The sequence below is a fragment of the Numida meleagris genome, chromosome 1, assembly GCF_002078875.1.
Source record: "Numida meleagris isolate 19003 breed g44 Domestic line chromosome 1, NumMel1.0, whole genome shotgun sequence".
Lineage (NCBI taxonomy): Eukaryota > Metazoa > Chordata > Aves > Galliformes > Numididae > Numida > Numida meleagris.
In genome coordinates, this window is record NC_034409.1 from 45,567,007 (window position 1) to 45,589,401 (window position 22,395).

The 22,395-nt window shown below is 42.9% G+C and overlaps 1 protein-coding gene across 3 annotated transcripts in view; it reads left to right on the forward strand.

Moving 5' to 3' along the window:
* The window catches only part of CRADD (CASP2 and RIPK1 domain containing adaptor with death domain), a 78,674-nt gene that overhangs the window by 3,209 nt on the left and 53,070 nt on the right, over positions 1-22,395 (forward strand). For all 3 annotated transcript variants that reach the window (XR_002434901.1, XM_021385757.1, XM_021385829.1), the window contains exon 2: positions 2,765-3,070. Coding sequence is in view for 2 of the 3 variants with exons in the window: in XM_021385757.1 (XP_021241432.1) it covers positions 2,765-3,070 (306 nt within the window). In the remaining variant the exon portion in view is untranslated. The remainder of the gene's footprint in view (positions 1-2,764; positions 3,071-22,395) is intronic.

Here is a 22,395-nt window from a genome sequence, read left to right on the forward strand (position 1 = left end):
GACGCCGCCCCCGGAACGGAGCGGGGCAGGACGGGGCCGTACGCTGCTCGCCGGGCTCGGCGCTCCGCCGCGTGCGAAACCCGAGTGCGTAGGGCCGGGAGAGGACGGGGCCGGGGGCGGCGTGGGCCGCGACCTGTCAGAGGGCGCGCCGGGCCGCTCCTGGCGTCACGGGCGTCACGGAGCGTTTGGTGCTGGGAAACAACGACCTCTGACGGGAAGGACTGGGGGAATGTGCGTTTTGGGACCCTTCGTGGACAGGTCACATAGGTCCGGAAAAGCCCGAACCTGGTTCTGTAGGTGTGGGGATGAGTCGGGGATGCTGGGATGTGGAGGTGCGGTTCCTGAAGTTTGGCTCTGCAGTGGAAAGACGTGTGTTTAGGAGTGCCTGGGAAGGGCTGAGCTGTGCCATCCTGCAGCTAAACTGGAGTCACGTCTGTTTGTTTTCCCTTTAGCAGCAGTTTTACAAGGCAATTTTACTTTAGAGCTCGCCATGGACCTCTAGTTAGACTAATTAAAATTAATTGAAGCTGTTCCCTGTTGCATTAAACTCTGGCCCTATGCTTGTCTGCATCAAAATCCTGATAACGCCTCCATTTCTGTCTGCTCAGTTCCTCAATCAATCAGACATGGTAAACACCCCTAAAGAAACACTTTAATCCTTAAAAAGACCCTAAATGTCAGTAAGTGCCATCCTAACAGTCACCTTGGTGGTGAGTGGCCCTGCAGGCTGTGAAACCTCTGTTGTGCTCGCCCCTAAGTCCATGGGCCAGGTGCTTTCTTCAGCAGGCATTCCCACTGCACATTCATAATCCAGTCAGCATTTCCCAGTACATGAAGGTGCAGACAGATGGTTTGAAAAGGGTTTGTTTGTTGGAAGCACTGACCAACTTGGTCATGAGGACAAGGAACGGGGCACATGTTCCACTCACAGTGACTGGAGGCCTCTGTTTCCTTTATTCATTGTGTGGGGGAGGCCCATGGGGCTACTAATACACGTACACAGGGGGAGGCAGAAGCGTTTTGTGGCATTGGGAAGAGCTTTCTGCCTGGGTTCAGAGCGGGGGTTGTGTGCCTGCAAGCATGTCCTGAGCTCACAGGTCAGCAGGGAATTTGAGAAGTGAGAAACTGCAGGGATCTGCTTTCTGACTGTTGGGCTGCTCCCACATGTATAAAAGCATCTAGAGACGAGAATGTTGAGCTTCACCCGTCCCAAATGAGCATCCTAACACCAGATGCTGTTTGTCTGCCTCCTGGCTCTCACCGTCACCACACTCCATGATGGGGTTCAGTGTTTGGGCTGCACCCATCAAACCAGGACTTGTAAAGAGCAAGTAGCAGGAGAGCTGCTGCTCAGCTCTGAGATGGCCTGAGGCAGAAGGTGGGCACCTCAAGATTCTGGGTAACCTCTTGGGCAGGTGCCATCCAGCGCTGCATTCAGCGCTCAGGGAAAGCGTTTTCAGAAAGTCGCTTTGTCAGAGGGTGTCGCAGATGGGGTTTTCCAGTCCCTCCCTTTTGGCTCTTGCATTCTGTGCAGAACACCATTTATATGCTTGTATGCTCTGTTGATTACCTGCCCTAAATGTCAACAATCAAGCCACATAGGCATGTCTTTAATGGAGAGTTAACAGGCATCTCTGACAGGAGAAAAACTTGAGCAGAGCTCTTAAAAATCTTGTCTCTCCCTGTATCTTCGAGCTAAATGAAATATAATTCCTGTACGGTCAAGCTGTTATAGCAGCAACTTCTAATTTAATTACTAGAAATTCTCCTGGTAATCACATTCAACACCTGCTACAGTTTTTTGGCTTCATGATTTAATCACAAGAAAGTATTTAATTGTATTACTAAGTCATTTTCCTTTGCAAGTGCCATTAATGATCCTGGGGATATGTTTGTCATTAGGGACTAGACTAGACATCTTGATTTAGTTCCTAGCTCTGGCACAGACTCTTGTTTTGATCTTGGATGAGTCGCCTGGTCTCTTTCTCAGAATGGCTATAAAATGCATCTTTTCCAGCTTTTGTCTAGTCGGTGTGTTAGTCGAGTGAAATGGAAGCTGGCAGGCGGCACCCAATTGCTTCCTATAAACACATTAGAAGGGTGAATACCAGGGAGGGAGAGGAGCTGTCTAGGCTAAAGAATGATATTGGCAGAAAAAAACACCTATAAATAGAAGGTGAATACATTTAAGATGGAAATTTGAGGAAAATTTCTCATAACCAGGTCAGTCAAGTCCTAAAAGAGCCATCTAGGATGGGCTGGGGGAGAGGACAACCTGGTGCATAAGGTACGTTTCCACCCCTGCTGAAATTAAGATGTGTTGGGTTGCCAGGACCACTTGCAAGTGGAGCTGCCCTCATGTCTCAGATGTTGAGAGCAGAGGTTAGGTGTGACATCGGGTTAATTTTTTGAGGAAAGAGTCTCTCATGGACTGGCAGGTGCTCCAGCTGCTTTGGGGGTGGACCTTGGCCTGTTAGTGAGCCAGGTGCTTCGGCATGGTAGTCGTTCCATCTAAGCACATCTTCACAGTGCCAAAAGTTCTCTTCCTGTCTAATATTTCCCAGAAATGGCTGTGTTTTAGCTTGTAGGACTGTATGATTTGAGCAGAAAGGAGGTGGTGGAGATTGTTAGTAGGTTTCCCAGGCTGATGATTCTGAGAATGGAATTCTTTGTAAAGAATGTTGAGGATCGAACATCACTTGGGGGTGTTCGTGGTTGAAATGTTTTAATCTTGCATTCCCCCACTCGTTTGCTCATGTTCTAGGTTGCCAAATGGATGCCAGAGACAAGCAGCTTTTGCGCTCCCTGCGCCTGGAGCTCTGCACGGAGGTGCTGGTGGATGGACTGGTTATTCAGTATCTCTACCAAGAAGGCATTCTCACCGACAGTCATGTTCAAGAAATAAAATCCCAAACCACCAGTCAAAGGAAAACCATGATGCTCCTTGATATTCTTCCTACTAGAGGACCCAAGGCTTTTGATGCATTCCTGGATTCCTTACAGGAGTTCCCATGGGTTAAGGACAAGTTGAAGGTGAAGCGTAAGGAAATGACAGTACAAGATCCTGCAGGTAAGGCCAGGGTTGTTGTTGCTGGTATTTTGAAGCTTGTTCTCAAGCTGGAGTTTTGAAAGCGTTGAACGTACCGGTAATTTCAAGTTATGCATCATGTAGATACAGAGCGTGATACCAACATAGGGCGCAGCCTGAATTTCCTGGAAGCCAGCCCAATGCCTGGAAGTGTTACCAAGCTTGGGGTGTGAGCAAGGCTGAGTTTCTGGGCACGGGGAGGCAGCAGCTCGACTGAGGCTGCCTTTGGAGAGCTGGGAGATGTAGGAGGACCCAGACTCCATTACTTCAAAGGCAATGGACTATAAGAAGTAGTTGTCCCTAGCTGCATAATGGCCTCTTTGCTACCCATAACTGATTAATGTGTGCTTTATGTACATTTTATGGTGTTTCGTTTCTGGATTGACAGAACTTTTATTTATGTAACTTTATTATTTTAATGTTGTTTTAATTTAGTAGCATATGCTAATTTAGAATTATGTGGTTTATTTTGTTTATCGGAGTGCAGATATCTAGGATTATTACCACCAAAATTACTAGCTGCTGCTTAGTTTTAAAAAGAGTTTAGAAGTTAACTGATTTACTGGATATTATGTAATCTTGTTGAATCTCTGTTTTTCTGACATTTGAGCATACTTCTAAAACAAGTTTCCTGGATTTGATGTTTATTCTGAAACCATTTCTCTACCAATAATGCGTGCAATTACTAAGCTGTTTTGAAGTCGGGAAGACTGCTTAAAATACATTTCCCTTGCCCTGGTTTCTTGCAACATGTGTTAGTTGTTAAATAGTTAGTTATAGGTAATAATAGTTAAATAGTGAAGTAGTTCACATTTGGGAACATCTTTTTCTGAGCAGTTGGATTAACTTTCCTTCCTTCCCTCCCCTAGCCTCCCCCCATTTAGATTTGGTCATATTATGATGTGTGATTTTTCCAGTGTCGGTGTGCTTTGCGTGAGGCTCTAGGCTTGTGAAGATGTGTGACTCAGGACTGTTGAACATCATGTGCACCTGTGCCTGAATTAGCTGCCCGCTGGAGAACGTTTTGTCAAGATCTGCTGGACATATACGGCATTATCTTACCTTAGGGCATTTTTAATGAAATGTCATGACGGCTTATCTATCTGTTGGGTCTCTGTGGAGATCTGCATTGTGCTTGCTCTACAGCTGCGGAAATAGTAAATAATTTTCAGAACTTTTTGGAGAACAAATATCATGTGCTGCCCATGGGAGAAAACGCTGAGTTCTCAGCACGGTGCAAACTTACGGTGTTGAAAGTGTCGGAAAAGATGGTGCTGTTATGACAAATCCTGTCATGCTCGTGTTCCTTATTTGCCTTACAAATCAATGTGTGTGTGTTTGCTGATTGCTGGTTAAGCTATTGAATAATCCTCAGAGTTCCTCAAAAACACATGCAGCCATCGAGGACAGGCAAGGTCTCATTTTTTTACTTGAGAAATGCTTTCAGATTTGTATTCTTTTGACTGTTTTGTGGATTGCTTGTTCCTGTTGTGACTAACATACTGTAGTTATGCATATCAGGTTCTTTGGTTTCGAGTGGGCTGAGTGTATTGCCAAATCAAAAGTATAAAGAAAAGATTTCCAGGTTAGATCAAAGGTTACTGTCGTTTTGTACTGTGGCAATCTGGAGTGTAAGATAAGGGTAAGCTTTAATATTTGGGCATGTTCTTTAGCAGCCAAAGAAAGATCACCATCTGGACCCTAATAAATGATGAGCGTGTCCTGAAGTGCATTGGAAACTATGGTGACATCATCAGGGCTGATTACATGCAAGAAAATGTGGTTTGGGATAAAAAGCCTCGCTTTGCATTCGGAACAACAAACTTGTAAGCTTTTGTCTCAGCAGAGTACTTGAGCATATGCTTGGCTTTAAGCATGGAAAAAGCCATCGCCTCTAATAAAACTGTAAGCATGCTTAAAATGAAATGGGTTCTTCAGTGCCACACTAGGTAACTTCTACCTTACTGGAAACAGTTCATAAAAAATGATGATTCGTCACTGGCAATTTGTTTTAAAGAATCTATTTGTAGTGAAAAGAGCCTTCCACATACATTGTATGTTTTTTAAAACTGTAAGACTTCTAAAATTGAAATTTGTTTAATGGCCTCACATTTTAAAGTCTTTATTCCTTGGAATCATGCATACTTATGGAAATAGCATGCCTGCTGTTCGCTTGTTTATGCTTAATTAAAATTCTGTTTACTTAAGCAAAATATCCTCAGTTTTTGCAGATCTTTTTCAGGACTAAGGACCGGTGGCAAGTTGTTCCCTTAAGGAAGGTTTTGTTTTGTAGTCCTTCACTTCTTACAAACTACACGCAGGACTTTTAAAAAGTTAATGCAAGTACGCTATTTATCCGTAGGTGAGAACTTAGGCGCATGCACACTGATTTTTCTATCTAGGGCTTTGGACTCTTGTGCATTTTGGTTGAAGAGATCAGGCTTTCTATCTGTGGGTCAGCTGCGAAATAGTTTGTTGGTAACCAGTTTAAAAAAAATCACAACCGGAATTGTTAAGAAGCTTTTACTTTATTTTCTTCCCCTTGTAAAAGAAAAGAAATCAAAACAAACAAACAAACAATTTAAACAGGAGTTTTAGAAGGACAGAAATAAAAACATTTTTGGTGATGCAGTGTAATTATGATCTGGTGGACTGAGCAGCTACGAGATGGAAGCCAAAGTCTGAGACATAAACAAGACACTGCCACTGACTCATCGTGAGCTTTGGGCAAATTGTTTCAAGGCAGTGGATTTGTCAATCACAATTTGTGTAACTCGGTGTAATGCTCACGGAGTGACATAGATTGTAACTGTAAATTGGCCCAGGATTCAACCCAGAGTGTGCTGTTTGGCTGCTTGCAAGTAAATGAGCCTTAAAAGCTGTGACATCCTGAGTTTCATTGCTTAGTATCAGTTTAGCTTTAAAGTAATAGTTCCAGATACTGTTAACTGCTGTAGTTAGAGGGAGCACAGAAGACCCTAATCCTGCAGAGCTCGAGGAGCAGTTTCTGCTGGCATCAGGAGACTGACCGCAGGCAGGTAGGGCTACTTACATCTATATAAGTGCAACAAAGAGATCCGAGATTGCATCCCTTTGCTTGTTTATGCAGATGACAGCCTTTTGTCTAGGGTAACTTTTCTCCTTTTTCTGTGGGTTCTGTCAGATGGCCACACCTTGAGGAAACCTTTCTTAAGGTAGGAAAAATGTAAGTGTAAACCCAAAAAGATCAGGAAGAAAACTTGAAGTCATGTGTTTTGGAGGTAAATATTTATGACTTTAATTGATTTCAAGATGATTAGGATGTACTTCTTGCTTGTTTAAAAACCTGAGATAGAGTAGTTCACCCAGTGCAGTGTCATTGCTTGACTTACAAATCATTACAGAGATCAACCCCAGTTGCGAGTGTCTGTTTTTGAAGGTTGTAACTTCTGCTGCAGTAAGAGTTAACACAAATAGCATAGGTCTTCTAAAAGACGATTGTTTTTTCTGCCCTAGTTTGGATAGCTTTAAGCCTTTGTCAGGAGCATAAATCTTCAGTATAGTATTATAAGTCCTCTGAAAAGCTACAGCTGTTGGCAACAAAATTCCATTCTTTCTAGGAACAGCACACAGTTACCCAATATTTTTTGCTCTGAGGAAAATAACATAAGCTTTGAAGGCGTTTGTTTATCAAAGTGTTTTTCTAGTCTCTCTCTGCTCAGGAATTTCTCTACCCAAGTATTATATTTCTGTATATGCTGTATGATGCTGTAAAATTATTTACTTCAAAAAATATTAGTACTGCACTTCTTTGTAGTATAGATTATTTCTCCACTCCACAGGAAATCACAGCATATTGAGAAAGAGAAAAATGTGAGATACAACGTTTGCCAGTGGAATTCTGCGGCAGCCAATGCTATCCTGGCTAATGTTAGTGAATCTGGGGCATTGAGTTACACAGAATCATCTTGGGAAAGCTGTTTTGTCACATCTAAGCCAGGAATATTTTCTAACGTATGGCTTCTTTTTCTTTGTTGTTGTTGTTCTTGCGCTATCTACTCAGTGTTCTGCACTAGGGTCCTGTTAGACTCGGGTGAGGTTTTATGTTTTAAACAGATTTTGGTGGGGTTGGGGTTTTTTCCTGGACATTTGTGAAGTGCATGTTTTTGTATAGCTCTATAAAACTCCATGTTGTGTAACGCTTTGGATGAAGCATGCAAATACAAAGCAAAACAAGTACTTTTACTGAGAAAGCCATCCTTCCCTCCACCCCAGCTTTACCAAAGTCCTTTTCCACAGCTGGGTTGTAGATTTCTAAGAGTTTTGATTCAAATGCAGCAGCATTAGGACATGGGGAAGTTTAACATCTCTTCTTACCTTTGTTGGCTGCTTCCTGCCCTCTTCCTATTCTGCTTCCTCTCACTTCTAATGCAGTGAGGAAACAAGCTGGTCTCTTTGCCTTTTCCATTTGGATGTGAGATAGGAGAGCAGCTGAGGTATTCCTTTTCTCTCCCTAAAATGGTGGACAGAAGAGGGTGGTTTTTTTTTCTTTCTTCTCTTTCCCTCCCCTCTCTTGTATAGTCCAGTGACAGAAGGGGGAGTTTCCTCCCATAGAGGAAAGGGATGGGCTTAGCAGTTTTGGCTGCACTGAATTGACCTGGATGAAGGAATGCCCTTGTGCCACATCCCAGTGCCTGAAGGCTGTAGAAAAAGTTCTCTAGTTCTCTGGAGAGATTCAAATCCATCTTTGTAGGAGAATTTCCCAAACTCTTTTCCATATTCCCATCTCCCCTGAAAATCGGGTGTTACATTTACGGCTTTGGCTTTGCTCCTGACCGCAGTGAGATCTGGCATTGAAGGTCTGCGCACACACTCAATAAACAGCATACATCGTGATATGGACAAGTAATCAGCTTCCCTGGTTCTCCACAGCATTCTGTGTATGTATTTTACTTTGAATGGGCATATGACTGTAAGTTTTTTAAATTATTTTTTACAGTTTAGGGAATATTTTAGTTGCTTTTTCTTGCCCTGTTAATAAGCAGCTATGTTTTTGCTGCTTACGCTTTATGTTTTTCACTTTGAGAAGCCTGAATCATAGGCATCACTGCTGAGAACTGTAGCATTCCCCCTCAGGTCTCAAGCAGTTTCTTTCATGCAAGTTAACAGCCATATTTAGTTGTACTTGATATCATCCTCAGTAACACAGATACGTGAGGCTAATGACAATTTGAGATTTAGTAAAGTATTTAGTTCTCTGGGAACAGGAGGGGAGTAAGTTCTGGCAAGAGAAGTATCTGGGCCATCTGTACCTGGTCAACTACTCATAATCAGTGCCAGTGCTTTGTGGGAAGCAATGGGTAACAGGGATTGGACACTCCCTCGCAGAAGGAATGGGAACATCCATCTGCTGACCAGACCTGATGACTTCCAAGGCTTGCTGCTTTCCCAAGGACTGGATCCAGGACATCTTGGAGGTTGCCAACGCCCATCTAATCATCAGACTTTGCTACTCTTTCATGAAGGCACCAGTAAGACTTAGCAGGTTGAAGATGACTGCAGGGCTTAGTGACTCAGAGTGAAGAGGCGGAGCCCAAGAAATGTTCTCCACCCTGGGCAGGAGTGGATGCATCCTGCGTGCTCACGCTTCTCTGTGTACCCAGTGGCACGGTCATACAGGTCTGTGTGGCCACAGGACCCGTTTCAAGAAATGGGGATTGCTAGGGACCAGTGGTATCAAGTGAACAGTGTGTGGCAAAGATGTCTTTACCAGCAGGCATGCTGGAATGAATTGGAAGTCTGCTCTTACACAGTGCAGTGATGCCATTGAATTTGCAGAGACACAGTGGAAATTTCACACAACTGCACTATTATAGTGAGTGGTCACAGGCTCTTAGACAGGGATGCCATTGGAGTCTCTTCAAAGAAGTGTCTTGAATGGAAAGAGCTTTGCTGTTGTCTGGGCAGCAGGCTGGTCAAGAGCTATGGGTGAGGATCAGATGGGGAGTGCAGTAGGAGACATTGTGATGGTGTCTGTTGTAAAACTGTCTGATCCAAAATAGGCAGTACGTAATGAAGAGAAGGCTTCAGGGGAACATGATAACAGCTCGCCAGTGCCTACAGGGAGATTATCAAGAAAACACAGAGGCAAACTCTTCTAAGCAAAGTGTGGTGGGAAGATGAGAGGTGACAGGAGTTAGTTGAAATGGGTAATTCTGACTGGCAATAAGGAATATTTTTTTCATGATGAGGGCAGTCAATAAGTGAAATGGGGACTCAGAGAGACTGAGCAGTCTTCGTTTTTCGAGGTTTTCAAGAGCCAGCTGGATAGAATGCTTAGCAGGATGGTTTGATCCCAGAGCTGATCCTGCTTTGACCAGGAGGCTGGGTGTGAGGCTTTCTGAGGTCTCTTCCAAACTGAATTTTCCTAACATCCTATTAAGTCTTCTTAAAAGAACATTTACATTGCAGGCCCTGGTTCTCAGGGCAACATGAACCACGTTGGTGCATACTGGAAATGCGGCACAGTAGGGCAATCCAAGAGATTTCTGGAGCGCAGAGGGGACAATATATTGATGGCTGTCATAGGTGGGTGGACTAAGGAAAGCAGTCTGCTGGCCTTGCTTCTCACAGATAAGGAACGACAGTTTAGGGATGTGATAGTTAAAGTCAGTCTTCTCTGCAGTTACCATGCAGTACTAAAGGTTAAGATCCTGAGAGAAGTGAGGAAGGCAAGTAGCAGAGCAAAGATCATGGGCTGCGGCTTGTTTGTGAAACTGGTTGATTGGGCACTGTAAGAGACAGTTCTGAAGGACAAAAACACCCAGGAGACATGATTGATCATCGAGGAAAATTTTGAGTCACAAAAAGAGTCCATTCCTGTGTGCAGAAAAGGAAGCAGGAATTGCAGGAGGCCAGTTTGGCTGTAAGAGGAACTTCCAACTGAACTCATGATAGAACGACCACCTTTGTGGATGACAGGTGTAGATTTTGTTTACCTTAAGGCTTTCAGCACAGTTTCTCTTAGCATTCTAGCTGTGAAAGTATGGACTTAATGTGTGGACTGCATGGTAGGTGAAAAAAAAAGGCTGGATCACCAGGCTCAAAGGGTGGTGGTCAGTGGTTAATTAGTTAATTCTCTGTCCGTTTTCCTCTTCAGCTTGCGTCATAGTATGATAAAATCATGCCAATGTTTTGTATGTCCAAAACCATGCATAACTACAGTCCTCTGTGATCCTTGAGATCTTTTGTTAATTGTTGCCAGCTTCCCACTGTTGGTCTTGTCTCAGAGTGTGGCATGGGAACCACTGAAAATGCTTTGTGCAGACAATAATCATTGTTTTCTAAAACAGAGGGGAAGTGTTCTTCTCAGTACCTAACCCTACAGCTTGATAAAGCCAGTTGTAAACTTAAAAAAACAAGATGCAGTTGTTATTTTTGCGTTATGTTATCAGTACTGGCATTCTGTTGATGCTGATTAATAACTCTTGGGGCCCGTATGCACACGCTAATAAATACTTGAGAGTAACTGAGATAAATTCCTATTTAAGTCTTTTAAGATCTCTTTTCGCAAAATTTTTCTTGATGGATATTTTCTTTCAGAGCTGGCCAGCAACTTTTTGCCACCTCCAGAATTGCCTTGGAGCTTCATCTGAAAAAGTTTGTTTAATCTTTGTATTCCCACTGTGCGGAAAAATCTATTGTCTTTTATAAATTAAGACTGTGAATGCTGCTTTTAAAAAGAAACCAATCAACAAACCACACCCACCCTAGTTTGCATGTGTTGCGGAGGCTGCTTAGCTGTCCAGAGTCAGAAAAATGTTGTCTAATGTGTTACAGGTGAAAACCTGACTTTGCTGAAGTCACGGGATCCTGGCTTCTGTTGACTAGAGCAGGACCACCATAACTCGATGATCAAGGACATTGAAGGTCTTGACACTGATGACTGAGATGTTCTTTCCAGTGAAGGAACGGATGCACTGCTGTCTTACCTACATTGACAGGGCACTATGTCTTGATCTTTGAAGCAACATCTTTTCTGCAGCTGAAAAGCTATTACTAGTTCAGACTGCCCGTGCTATGGCATTTTGCCTGTTGACTGGGAACATCAGCAGTGTCAGACTTCCTTCTGACTGCAACCTGTCACTTGTATGACAAAGATCAGGAAGTTTCTCTAAGATACAGCTTATTATTTATGGTTATTATACCCGAGAAGCCTCCCTGCTTTGCCTTGCTCAACTAAACTTTCCTTCCAGATTTGTTTATTTGTTTTATGGTCATATATGTTTGCATGAATGAGAATTAAAACAAACAAGCAGAATTGGTTGTAACCTCAGAGGGATGCTGCTGCAGTTAATCTTTTTAGATTCAAGATTTTGCATACAGGACTTCAAAGGCAATTTTTATCTATTTGGCAATTGTCTGCGTAAACAGAAAACCAGTTGTGTTGCCTTTTTAAGCCATTGAACCCTTGTTCCACTGTGCTGTCAGATTTTCTTCTTAAAGTTTTCTTCTTGCTCTTGCTTTGTCTGTGAATAGATTTGTGTTCCGTCATATATTGATGCATTGACGGGGAGTTGTACACACGTGTTGATAAACATCTCTGTTTCACAATGCTGTGAACTGAAGCTTTACTGTTTATTCCAATCCACATTTAGAGAAGGAGCTGATTTGATTTATATTACGCAGTTTGTGTGTGCGGGAAATAAGCATTAATGCATCAGGTCAAGGGGAATAAATTGCCATTAGTGCACCATTTCTTCTGGCAGCCTTCTTAATCTTAGTGTTTCACCACCTTGCTTGGGATTTGCAAAGTACTCATAGTTAACCCAACCCTCCACCATTCAAGGTCAAGGGTAAGCTCCCTGGGCTTTAAAGAAGGCAATTTTAGTCCTGTGCTGATGCTTTTGAAAATCTTACCTTTCATTTGTAGTTAATGATGTGTTGAGCTCTTTAACGAACAGCTTGTTTCAGTCTTTGGACCTGTCTAATACATGGGCTACGATTGAGTGAAGGGGCTTTGTGCAACTTCAAACAGGTAAAGGGTTAACAGAGCCCCTCGCCAGCCCCAGGCTTCCAAAGTAGGCAGCTGATTCCGCCTTTATCAGGGGTATGCAAGTCCTCAGCAAAGTAACTGCTGAGAAAGGACAGCTGGACCAAAAGGAAAATCAGTACTTTCTAGTATTTCTGTGTACAGAATGTAATTCTTCCAATATGTTTTTATTTACTGCAGCTGATGGCTGTGTTCACTCAGCTTTTTGAAGGGACATTTCATTCCTACTCCTCTTCTGCTTAATTAAGAAGTCATGTGCTTCTCTGTGATCCAGTTCTGCCACATCCCACGAGAGATCAGCTTTTTTTTAGTGTCTGAGAGCAGTGATTGCTGCGGTAATGATTGCAGGGCACCCTTGATCTTCTTGTTTTGTGTGCTCATGGGGCATCTGAAAAGTTCACCTGCAAAACACTCGTTTTAAAAGCAACTCAAGGTTATTCCTAGAAGTGCTAGCCGGCTGTTTGTAGTAGCATTTAACTCAGGATTATGGGAACGTTGCACTTGCAGGCACTCCGTTCCCAAAGGGGAAGCCTTAAATCCTTCCCCAGGGAGAAGATGGATGTGCCTGCAGCCAGGCCTCCAGGCCTTGCAGCTTTTGCCACCCACGTCCCATGTCACCCAGGGCACGTCCCAAGGCTATCTGCCTCTTGGCAGCGAGGTTAGGCATTTCTCCAGCCATCTGCCCATGTAGCCTAGTCCAGTGGACACTCTCCACGCTGCTAGAGGGGTCGGGCAGCCTCTGCCAGCAGCCAGCGGCAGGGCAAGGAGCCTGCACTTCCATTTTGTCCCACGGTGCTGCAAGGAGAGTGCATCCTGTGCTGCAGAGCCTGCGTATCTTTGTAGGAGAGGGCTTTCAGTCCCTGGTGCTGCAGCCCTTTGTGTAGAACCATTTGGCAGTGATGTGGCCCTGCTATGTGACAGGTAGATGCTCCTTGTGACTTGCCTCTTAGGCTTTCCCTGGGGTGTGCACCTCTCGTATATGTGTATGTGGCCACTGACCCCTTCAGCTGTCTTTAGCAAATCTGAAGTAGAGGGAGCACTCCAAGGGATATATGTAGTGCTTTCTGGCTGTCGAAAGAACCATACTTAAGTCCCAGGAAGAGATAAGATAGGGCTCGAGTTCCTCTTGTCCTTGTTTCATAGGGGCTAATTTAGACAGCTACTCAGTTGGCACACTGCCCTTTGTGAATCCCGTTCTTAACGCACCTAACTTTCCCCAGAAACTGTACCTGGATTTTAGTGAAATGATTCAGACCTGTCCTGGAAGTGATAGTGCTGTGCTTCGGCCTTGCACCTGACTTCAGAAGAGCTGATGCTGTGAGTCCCATTTAATTTATCACTATTTGTTTATAGTTTTTGGTTACTCTAGTTCTCTTATGTCAGTATTATTGTACGTTTAAATTGTTCATGTAAGTACATGTTCTTTCCTTTCCTATGCAAAGTATAAGTACATACACTTCACTTGACTGTCTCTAGATGTTAAATATGCTAGGGATTTTTCAGCTTTCAATGTGATCAACAAATAGAATATAGGTAAGGAAGACGTACCTAATACCTACTTTGCACACACCTGCCCTTTTATTAGCAGGATGTTACCATACTTCTGTTTTGGCAAAATTAAGTTGGTGTCATGGTTAAGCTGCTGATGTGACACTGCACTGATCTGCTGTCTTGCATAAAACAAAAACCTGAACGATGAAGCCCCTCAGTCTTTAGAAGATGGTGCTCATTTTACATGACATTCCTGTCCCAATTAGTGGAAATGTGCGTTGCTGAAGTTGGTTTAATTGTAATAGGTAATTAGAGACGTGAGCTAGTATATTGAGACTCATCCTGCAGACATTAGTTTCTGTGGCTGAATGCATGTAGGCATGCTTGTTGGCCTCGGTTGGATTACTTGTGTCTTTTAAGTATCTGCAGGATTGGGCCATTATGTGTAAAGAGAGTCTGTAGGAGGGAGAACAAGGGGGACTGAAAGATGCGCATGGAGTCCAAGAGGATACGGCAGGGTAGTATGAGTTGTATGGATTTTGTTAGGCTTTTTGTTGTTTTTTTTTTTTGTCAGTTTGTGATCTACTGTAGGGTAAAAAAAAAAAAAAAAGGGGAAAAAAAAAGAATCTCAGTAGTGCAGTACTTTCCCTAATATGAGGAATATGGAATGTAAAGCTGCTGTTCTCTTGGCTTTCATGCACTAGTTTGTTACGTGACAAGGTGTTTTCATGGCTAACGCTGATCAGAGGCATTCCTAATGTGATTATATGTCCACTGCAGTGTTCATTTTGCCTCCGGTATGTGTACCCTCTTGGAAAGTTCTCAGCACACCAGGCTCTAGTTTAGAAAATTTCTCCCTGCTTGATTTGTGAAGCCAGATAAGAAGGAAGCTGTTATTTACAGCCTTGAATGTACAATTGAACAGCCTTCACTTTCGCTGCTCAGCAGCCCGTGCACTTGATAACTTTCCTTCTGTATCACTGAATATTTGTGTTGCCAGAGATTACATTCTGATTAAGAAGGCAGTGTGCTGGACTTTTCTCCTGTTGTTCCACCTGCCCAAATATACTGCTGCTTCCTATTCAAAACCTTTTTTGACGAGTGCTGAAAAAAGTTTGGGATATATCTATTTTTAAAATCAATTCTTATAATGTGAGCAGTGGCATTATCTTGAGATTCTCTGCGTGTCTTCTGCAATCATCTGTAAAAGTTAGGGAAGATATAACTAGCCTTTTGTATTTGTTCATAGACCTCTTACGTGGTTCTTAAACATTAGATTGTGTGTACTTGTCAGCGCCATTCCCTTCTGGTTTTGTCCCTCAAGATGAAGTTCACCACTATACGCACGTCCAGTTTTGTTTTTCAATTTAAGTGCTTAGCTGAATTCTATCAAGTATCAGGTATTTTTGTCCATAAAATTTCAGAGGTCTAAACTAAGGAAATATATGGGATGTCCATGTCTTAATGCTGCTTTTCGGCCAACTGATTCCTCATGGTATGGATGGAGGAATGATTGCTGTTGGGAAACTCCCCAAGTTGGGAATTATTTGTGCAGGGTACAGCATTACTAGTGTTTCTTGAGCTAAATAGCATACTGCCCAGGTAAAATTGCAAACCTCCCAGTTTATGTAAAGATGGACACTGTTTGTTTGTTTGTTACTGTATTTGCTGTCCTTTCCTTGGGGATTCATTCTGGGAATCTGTCATCATGTCAGCAGCATTGTTATCGTGTCAGCAGCATGTATGGACAGGTCTGGAGCTCTTAAGACTTTACCACTGTCTTACATTACTATCTGTGAGATGTTTATGAACTCTTTCCACAAACGGTTCAGGAGTGCTGGAGAACACCGCTGCACTAAACAGAAGCCCTGGATTTGGAGACCTAGTAGTGTTAATCCTGGAGCATCAGAGTGAGCAGGCAGTCACAAAGCATTCGCATTCCTGGTGGTAAGAGATTTTGTACTGCCAGAATGAATTAGCTTTCTGATTTGGCACCAGCTAATGTTTATGTGCTTATAGGCTTTACACTGATAAACAAATCCCTTTTCTCCTGTTCTATGCCATAAGTGTGGCTTTTAGCTTTTACTAGTGCTCAGTTCCTGTCGAGTGTACAAGTCGTTGCAGTAGCCCTTTTTTCATCCTGTAGTGCTACCACCTTTTAATTACTCAGACTACTGATTTAATCTTGCACATCAAGAAAAGTCTTTACAATACTTTATTATTAATGAAGAGTTACCCTCTGAAAAGATTAAGTCCTTTGGTTTATCAAGTGAATACGTGAGCAGGGTATAAAATCTGCTGGAACGTCGCTTGTGTTCCTATATCATTGCTGCCTGGACCTGGTTCTAAATGACTCCTCAACAGTCCTTACCTAGTTCCAGTTGTCTGGGAGCCATAGCATTTGTACTTTTCCTCATTTTAGATAGCTTTTTCCCTCTCTGTTTCCACTTGCATAACCCCTTCTCAGATATGTTAGCATTATGGCATATAGCTGATTTAATTCTGAGGCACAAAACACATTGGTCATACATATCAATGAATAGTTTAATAGCATTTCTGTGAACAAATTGAACATTGCTGTATTGCATCTTCTTTAAAGATCTAAAAGTGAAGTTCTTTCTAGGACCTTTTGCTAGGATTAAATGCTCTGCCTTTCTCAACGTATTTGGAGTAGGTACATTATTATTTCTTATCAGCTTCCAAGTGCAATGCTATCACAAGGTTATAAACAAAATTTCATTGGCATATAGAATATACAGGGAAAGAATCAAGAGTTAACTGCTTTGTGTCACTGTAGGAAACAGCCATGAGTTATCTCTGTGCTTTGTCATTTATTTTTTGGAAACCATTTCTGATTCTGGTTAAAAACAGTCCACACCAAAATGACCCTGAAGTGTTCTGCTACTACAAAAGCTGTTTGTCCTTCCTTTGCAGTGGTAACATTCATGCTTGCCATCATGGTCTTCTGTCTTTTCCAGGGTATCGTGTATCAGCTATATAGACTAAAGTACAGTTGTGACTCCTACTTTGTCCTTAAATCATTGCAGCTGTGTAGCAGGCACTTACCGATGATGGGCTTACTTTTCATAGTGCATTTTATTGAATTCCTCACCTTGGTTTTGAAAAAAAAAAACGGAGCTTTATCACGACTTAATCATAAATCCTATCTTATCCTTGTATAGCATGCATTATGAATTTGTCAGTATTCTTGTTGGATAAATCTTTGCTTTGCCTCAGAGCTGTAGAGTCATATAAGCTTTGAGATTATTTTTTCCAACTGTGGGATCCATTATGCTTCTAGGAATATTCCTTTTAGTATCGTAATCTTGTAGTTGCTAAGAAAGCTTCCTTGCCCATCAAGTTTTAGCTGTAAAAGGAGAGATACCTGAGGTGTTGTTCTGTATTTCCATGATAAAACCTCTGGAATAAGAGGAAAGAAGGAGGAGGGAGGAAGATGATGGGACAGCTATGCTGGGTCTGTCTCGTTCAGTATATCCATTGAGCCAAGAAACTCACTGTCAACGGCTGTGGGAGTAGCTAGACCAAGCTATCTTTTAACACCACAGTCGTGATTATTTTCATGTGATAGTGCAAGACATACCTGAACAAAATGCGTATGCTATGTCTGGAACACGGAGATGAGTTACCTCAGAGGCAGAATGCAATCACTTGAAGTATGATTTAAGATCCAGATACGGGAAATGTACTATCAGATAAACTTCCCCCATCATTCCAGGCTTATAAAATAAAGATTGGCATCGGCACACAAAGGCAATTGGTGCTTTAGGAATGCCAAAGAAGATGCAGTTATTTGTCAGAATAACTGCTTGTTTTTTGCCTAAAGGCTATGAGAAAGTGTTGAGAGCTGTTCTCAGCTTTTAGAGGGTCACCCTTTCTTGGTAGCTTGAATTCAGGGTATACGTACATACAAGTAATTTATTTCCCATGAGAAATCAATGTGTTTAAGTAGATGAAAATAAGTTGTTCATGAGAACTGGTGCTACTAGCAGGCCACGATTCTCTTACTTTATGATGTACGCAGACTGACTGGTAAATGTTTGGTGTTGGGAGGAAAAAGAAAAACAGTGGAATCTGATGCTGTCCTTTGATGTTTTCTTCTGGGGGAAATGATTGAATTATATTTAGTACAGAAGAAAGCTAAATTGCTTGTCTTAAGAATTGTTTTAAATCATTTACTTTTTTCTCTCCATATAAATTGGGTGTGTTGTGCTGTAGGCAGCACCCAGCTGAGCAGTCTTCTCAGAAAGACTTCTTGCACTTTAAACAAGCAGTACTTAGCAGCTGGAGCTTTGCCCCCGTACAGAAAGTGTGTGTCTTATATTTACACTGTAAAATACACCAATGCTTAATTTCTGGTTAGTTTTCTTTGTGACTAAAACCAGACGAAAAGCTGAAATTTCCTTTTTGTCTACAGTTCTTTTGTAGTTTCCATAAATCCTCAGAGCATTATAATTGGTTTAGTTTCATTATGAAGTCTTGAAATGGAGCTTTAAAAGATCACTCCTATTTGGAGGTGAAGCCTGTTGTTACCCCTTTTGTTGCAAGTTGAGGACTGAAGTTTTGGATTGTTTTTTGTTTTGTTTTGTTCTGAGCACAGAACAACTCTTTTAGTATCAAGAAAAATTAAGGAAGAGGTGCTCTTGATGTACGCAGTCCCATCCATTTTGTGTTTTTGCATCACGTTTTTTAATGTGTATGTTGCTTTAAAAGTAATGCCTTCTACTTATTTCCATGGAAACAACAGTAGATACAAGGAGTACAATAACACTATTTGACAGAGCAAATTCTCAGCTACAAAACACTGTTTTTAAACATAGTCACCTCCATTAGCTATGCCTTTGCACCTGTGATGAACAAGAGCGCGTATGCTACACTTACAAAAATCTGCACCAGCAGAGGTGACCCACCATTTCACAGCTGCTATGACAGCATTGTTGCTAGGAAAATGTTGCCCCTGCAGTCAGTCCATCTTTCATTGGTACAAATAGATGGAAGTCAGAAGGCACCAAATGCGGACTATACAGTAGGTGTGGTAGGACAGTCCAGCAAAAACTGGCAATGTGCTCCACAGTCTTCAAACTGGTATTATCGTATTGCAAGAGAAAGGTTGTCTTTTTCTCTGGGCTGACTCTGGAAATTCAAACCTTCAGCTTACTCAGTACTGCAGCGTGGCAGTCAGAGTTGACAGCTTGTCCAGGTTTCCAGGAATCCAGAAGGTTCACCCCTTTCCTATCCCAAAAGACAGGGCACATCACTTTACCCCCAGAGGGCTGCGTCTTGAACTTTTTCTTTGATGGAGAATTCACAAACTTGTGTACAGTATTCTTTCTGGTCCTGCATGAGCATTTGTGGGACCTACCTGGTGCAAACTGCAGTATTCCAACATTCCCACCATCATCTCCAAAGCATTGAAGTCGATATTCGTCTCTGTATGCAGTTCCCTGGTCATAATCTGCCAATGAGCAGAGAGGAGCTGGTGGAGATGCTCTTCATTTTGTGGTGTGACAGCTGTGCATGGCTGCCCAGAACATGGATTGTCTTCCATATCACTGTCACTGCTGCTGAAATGCACCACACACCACCTCACTGTGCTTACATGCACTGTTTGCTCTCCATGAACATTCAGCAAGTGTCAACGAATGTCAGTGGGTACAATTTTTTCCCCATGGAAGAATTCAGTGACACACTTCTGCTTCATATGCACTTCCGTGTCAGATGCCATTCTGTCAGACTGCCCCTCTGCTGCCAACTGTCACACAGCAACAAAATGTGGTGGAATATTGCTGGGAAGGTTCAACCTCTACTGCCGTACCACCAACACCTGCAAATGTAATAAAATAGGAGGCAGTACTTTCAGAGTATCCCTTGTATAAATTGAGCCAGTGTTGGGTGACATCTTGTATTCCTGTTAGGCACTAGGACTAGTAAGAGAGCTTTTCTTAATAGGGACAAAACTTCCAGACTTCTTGAAGGCTAGCAATGATTTTTTATTAAGAAATACATAAAACAAAACAAAAGTTCTTGAAAGGTTTGATCTTGCATAGGAATTATGTTCTTAAGCCGGAGTGCTTTCAGTTTATGTTTAAAACTTATAGGAGAAGATATGTCTGATAGGTATAATACTGAGGACCCTTTAGGCCCGAGGGTCTGGTGTCAGACGACGCGCTTTTCAAAGATTCACACTTTTCAAAGATTCACACTTTTCTTGCAAAGCTCCTTTCAGTGCTGGAGGGGAGTTTAACACCAGAGTGAAGTCTGGATGTGCCAGGTGTTCGTAACTTGCCACGGGAGACATCCTCATTAACTACATCTCCGTTTCTCTAGCTTTTCAGCAGATTGTGATCAGCACCTCATATTGCATTTAGAAGAGACGTGAAAACCGGTCTAAAGTATTCATAGTCATTCAGCAGAGCTCATAGTTTTGGTGTCTGATCTGTGCAAACCTCAGTTTTCCTTTACTTAACCTGTTTTGATTTGACTGCATGTTACTATCCTTATCCTGGTGTTTTTGTCTCACGCTGCTCCCCTGGAACTGAGATAAGCCCGCTGCTGGTAATGTCTGGCGCATTCATTGCCATGTTCTGCCTTGACTTGACTGTTCTGAAAAATGGCATCACTTAATTGGCTTTTCAGGAATAGCTCCTTTTTTAAACTGTTCGGTTTCCTCCATCAGCAAGTACCACTGCTGCTTTACTCCATTTTTTCAGAATTTCTGATCCAGCTAATTTATGGCACTGGAACTCCTTAAACCATTCTGTAATTTGCCTTATGTGTATTTTAATCTCTGTGCCGACTACCCATAAAAATATTTGGAAAAGAAATTTCTCTTTTTAACTGAATAATAAAACCGATGTAAAAAAGTTAACGTAACCGTCTGCTGCGCTCCCATGGGTGGCTGTGTTACATGCGCCATCTTATTGTTCTCCTGCTTTAAACAATGTTACCAGAGAAAATGGGTTTTAGCTGTTTGTTTACACACGGTTGTGCCTGCAGAAGGGGGATTCGGATGGGGGGCTCTGCTCTCGAGTTGCACCACGGCTGAATTTGTCTGGATGCCAAACCAAGGTCCCCACAAGGCCCCTGCTGGGGTCCCTACCGCCCCTCAGGCCGACCCAGGCCGTTACCACGCGGCCGCAGGCACAGGGGAGCGGTGGCTTTCATTTCTGAGTTCCTGAGTCCTCCCCCATCATCATGAAGAATATATATATTTTTTTCGTGACAGCTAAGAACAGTGAGTCTGGCAAAATGTCCTTGGGAGCCGGGCGGGCACTTAGACCAAGCAGCAGGTAGCTTCCCTCTGGGCAGGAGCTGGGAGTGGTGCTGGCTGTGTGGCAGAGGTGAGGGCAGGCCGGGTGCCATGGAGGGAGGCCTGCCCGTCAGTGCTGCTCAGGGGACCTTTCAGCGCATGCCCTGCCTGACACGCAGATCACGGTTCTCTTCTGGCAGCGAGCGGGGTTTTTATTCTTTAAAGAACACTTTTGTAGCTCTCAGGCGTTCATAATTCTCGGCTTACTCTCTCAGGCTTAACTGTTCCCTTTTGTGGCCTGTCTTGTAGGTCACAGACCGTTTCCTAACACGCTGCTGTCAGCTCGCCTCTAAGCCCCTTGTGTGGTCTGATCAATGTTGTACTTTCTGGTGTGATCAGTGCCCTTTGCCAAATGCCATACATCTCATGCTTCCAGAGATCCAGCATGTCTGGGTTGGGGCAGTAGGCTCCCTTCCCCCTTTGCAACAGCTGTATTTATTTCCTACCATTATAGTCACTCTGTATGGTCTCTTGAAAGACTTCCTTAAGAGCCTTTTGCATACGTTTCAGTAGATGGCTTCTCAAACAGCTCCCAGCTGTGCCATCCATCCGGACAGCGTTGGGCTGCTTGGCTTCAGAGCTTTCTGAGAAAGCTGAAAGGATCCTCGTATTACTGAGCTGTGGAAAAAAAAACTTGTGTGAAAAATTCTATCCCTTCCTTCTTGGGGTTAATGGTTGCATTTAAGTTGCAGAGCAGAAGAAAGCTTGTTTGGGTATTTGAAACAAAACAAAAAAAGAAAAAAAAAATTCCTCTGTGTGCTGGTGCCCCCTTGGTTTCGGTTTGGTCTGGTGTTAGTGCAGAGTACAGCCCCGCAACGCGTTCGCTGGGCAGAACGTTGTTTTCTTTAAACATTTGCAGCCTTTTCACTGTATATTCTCTTTTAAATGGATTTTAAAGATCATTCCAAGCAGCACGCCAGAGTTTTGAAACAACTCTCCTGGCCTATTCCACCCATCTCTCCCGTGTATTTCTAACCTATATTTGCTGTCAAACTTGCAGCTCAGATTCTCTGCACTATATGATTTCTGATTCAGGCAGGCATCTGAACTTTTCTGTTTCTGCTCATTTCTATTTTTGTGTCAAGTGCTGTACGGCCCGTTTTTGGTTCTAACCTTACTGAATTAGCACAGAAGGCTGCTTCTGTGTCTCTGTGGACATATGCATTTGTTTACTGGCAGTAATGGGGTGGTTGCTGTTTTCCCAGCGTGTTAAAATCCTGCTTTTTTTCCTGACCTGGTGTGCCGATAATGTCCAAACCTGTTCAGACTACCCACTTTGCTTTGAGGCTTATCAGCCCTCATGTTTCAGGTGGGTGCTCAGACGGAGCCCAGATGCACGTTGTTCAGCAGCTGTTCTCCTTGTCACAGAGCTCCCCTCTTGCAATGCTTTTTCCTCTGCACCGAGCTGTTAATTTTGCCTATGCGCTTGTTTGGTTTTGTGCTGCAATCTTCTGAGTC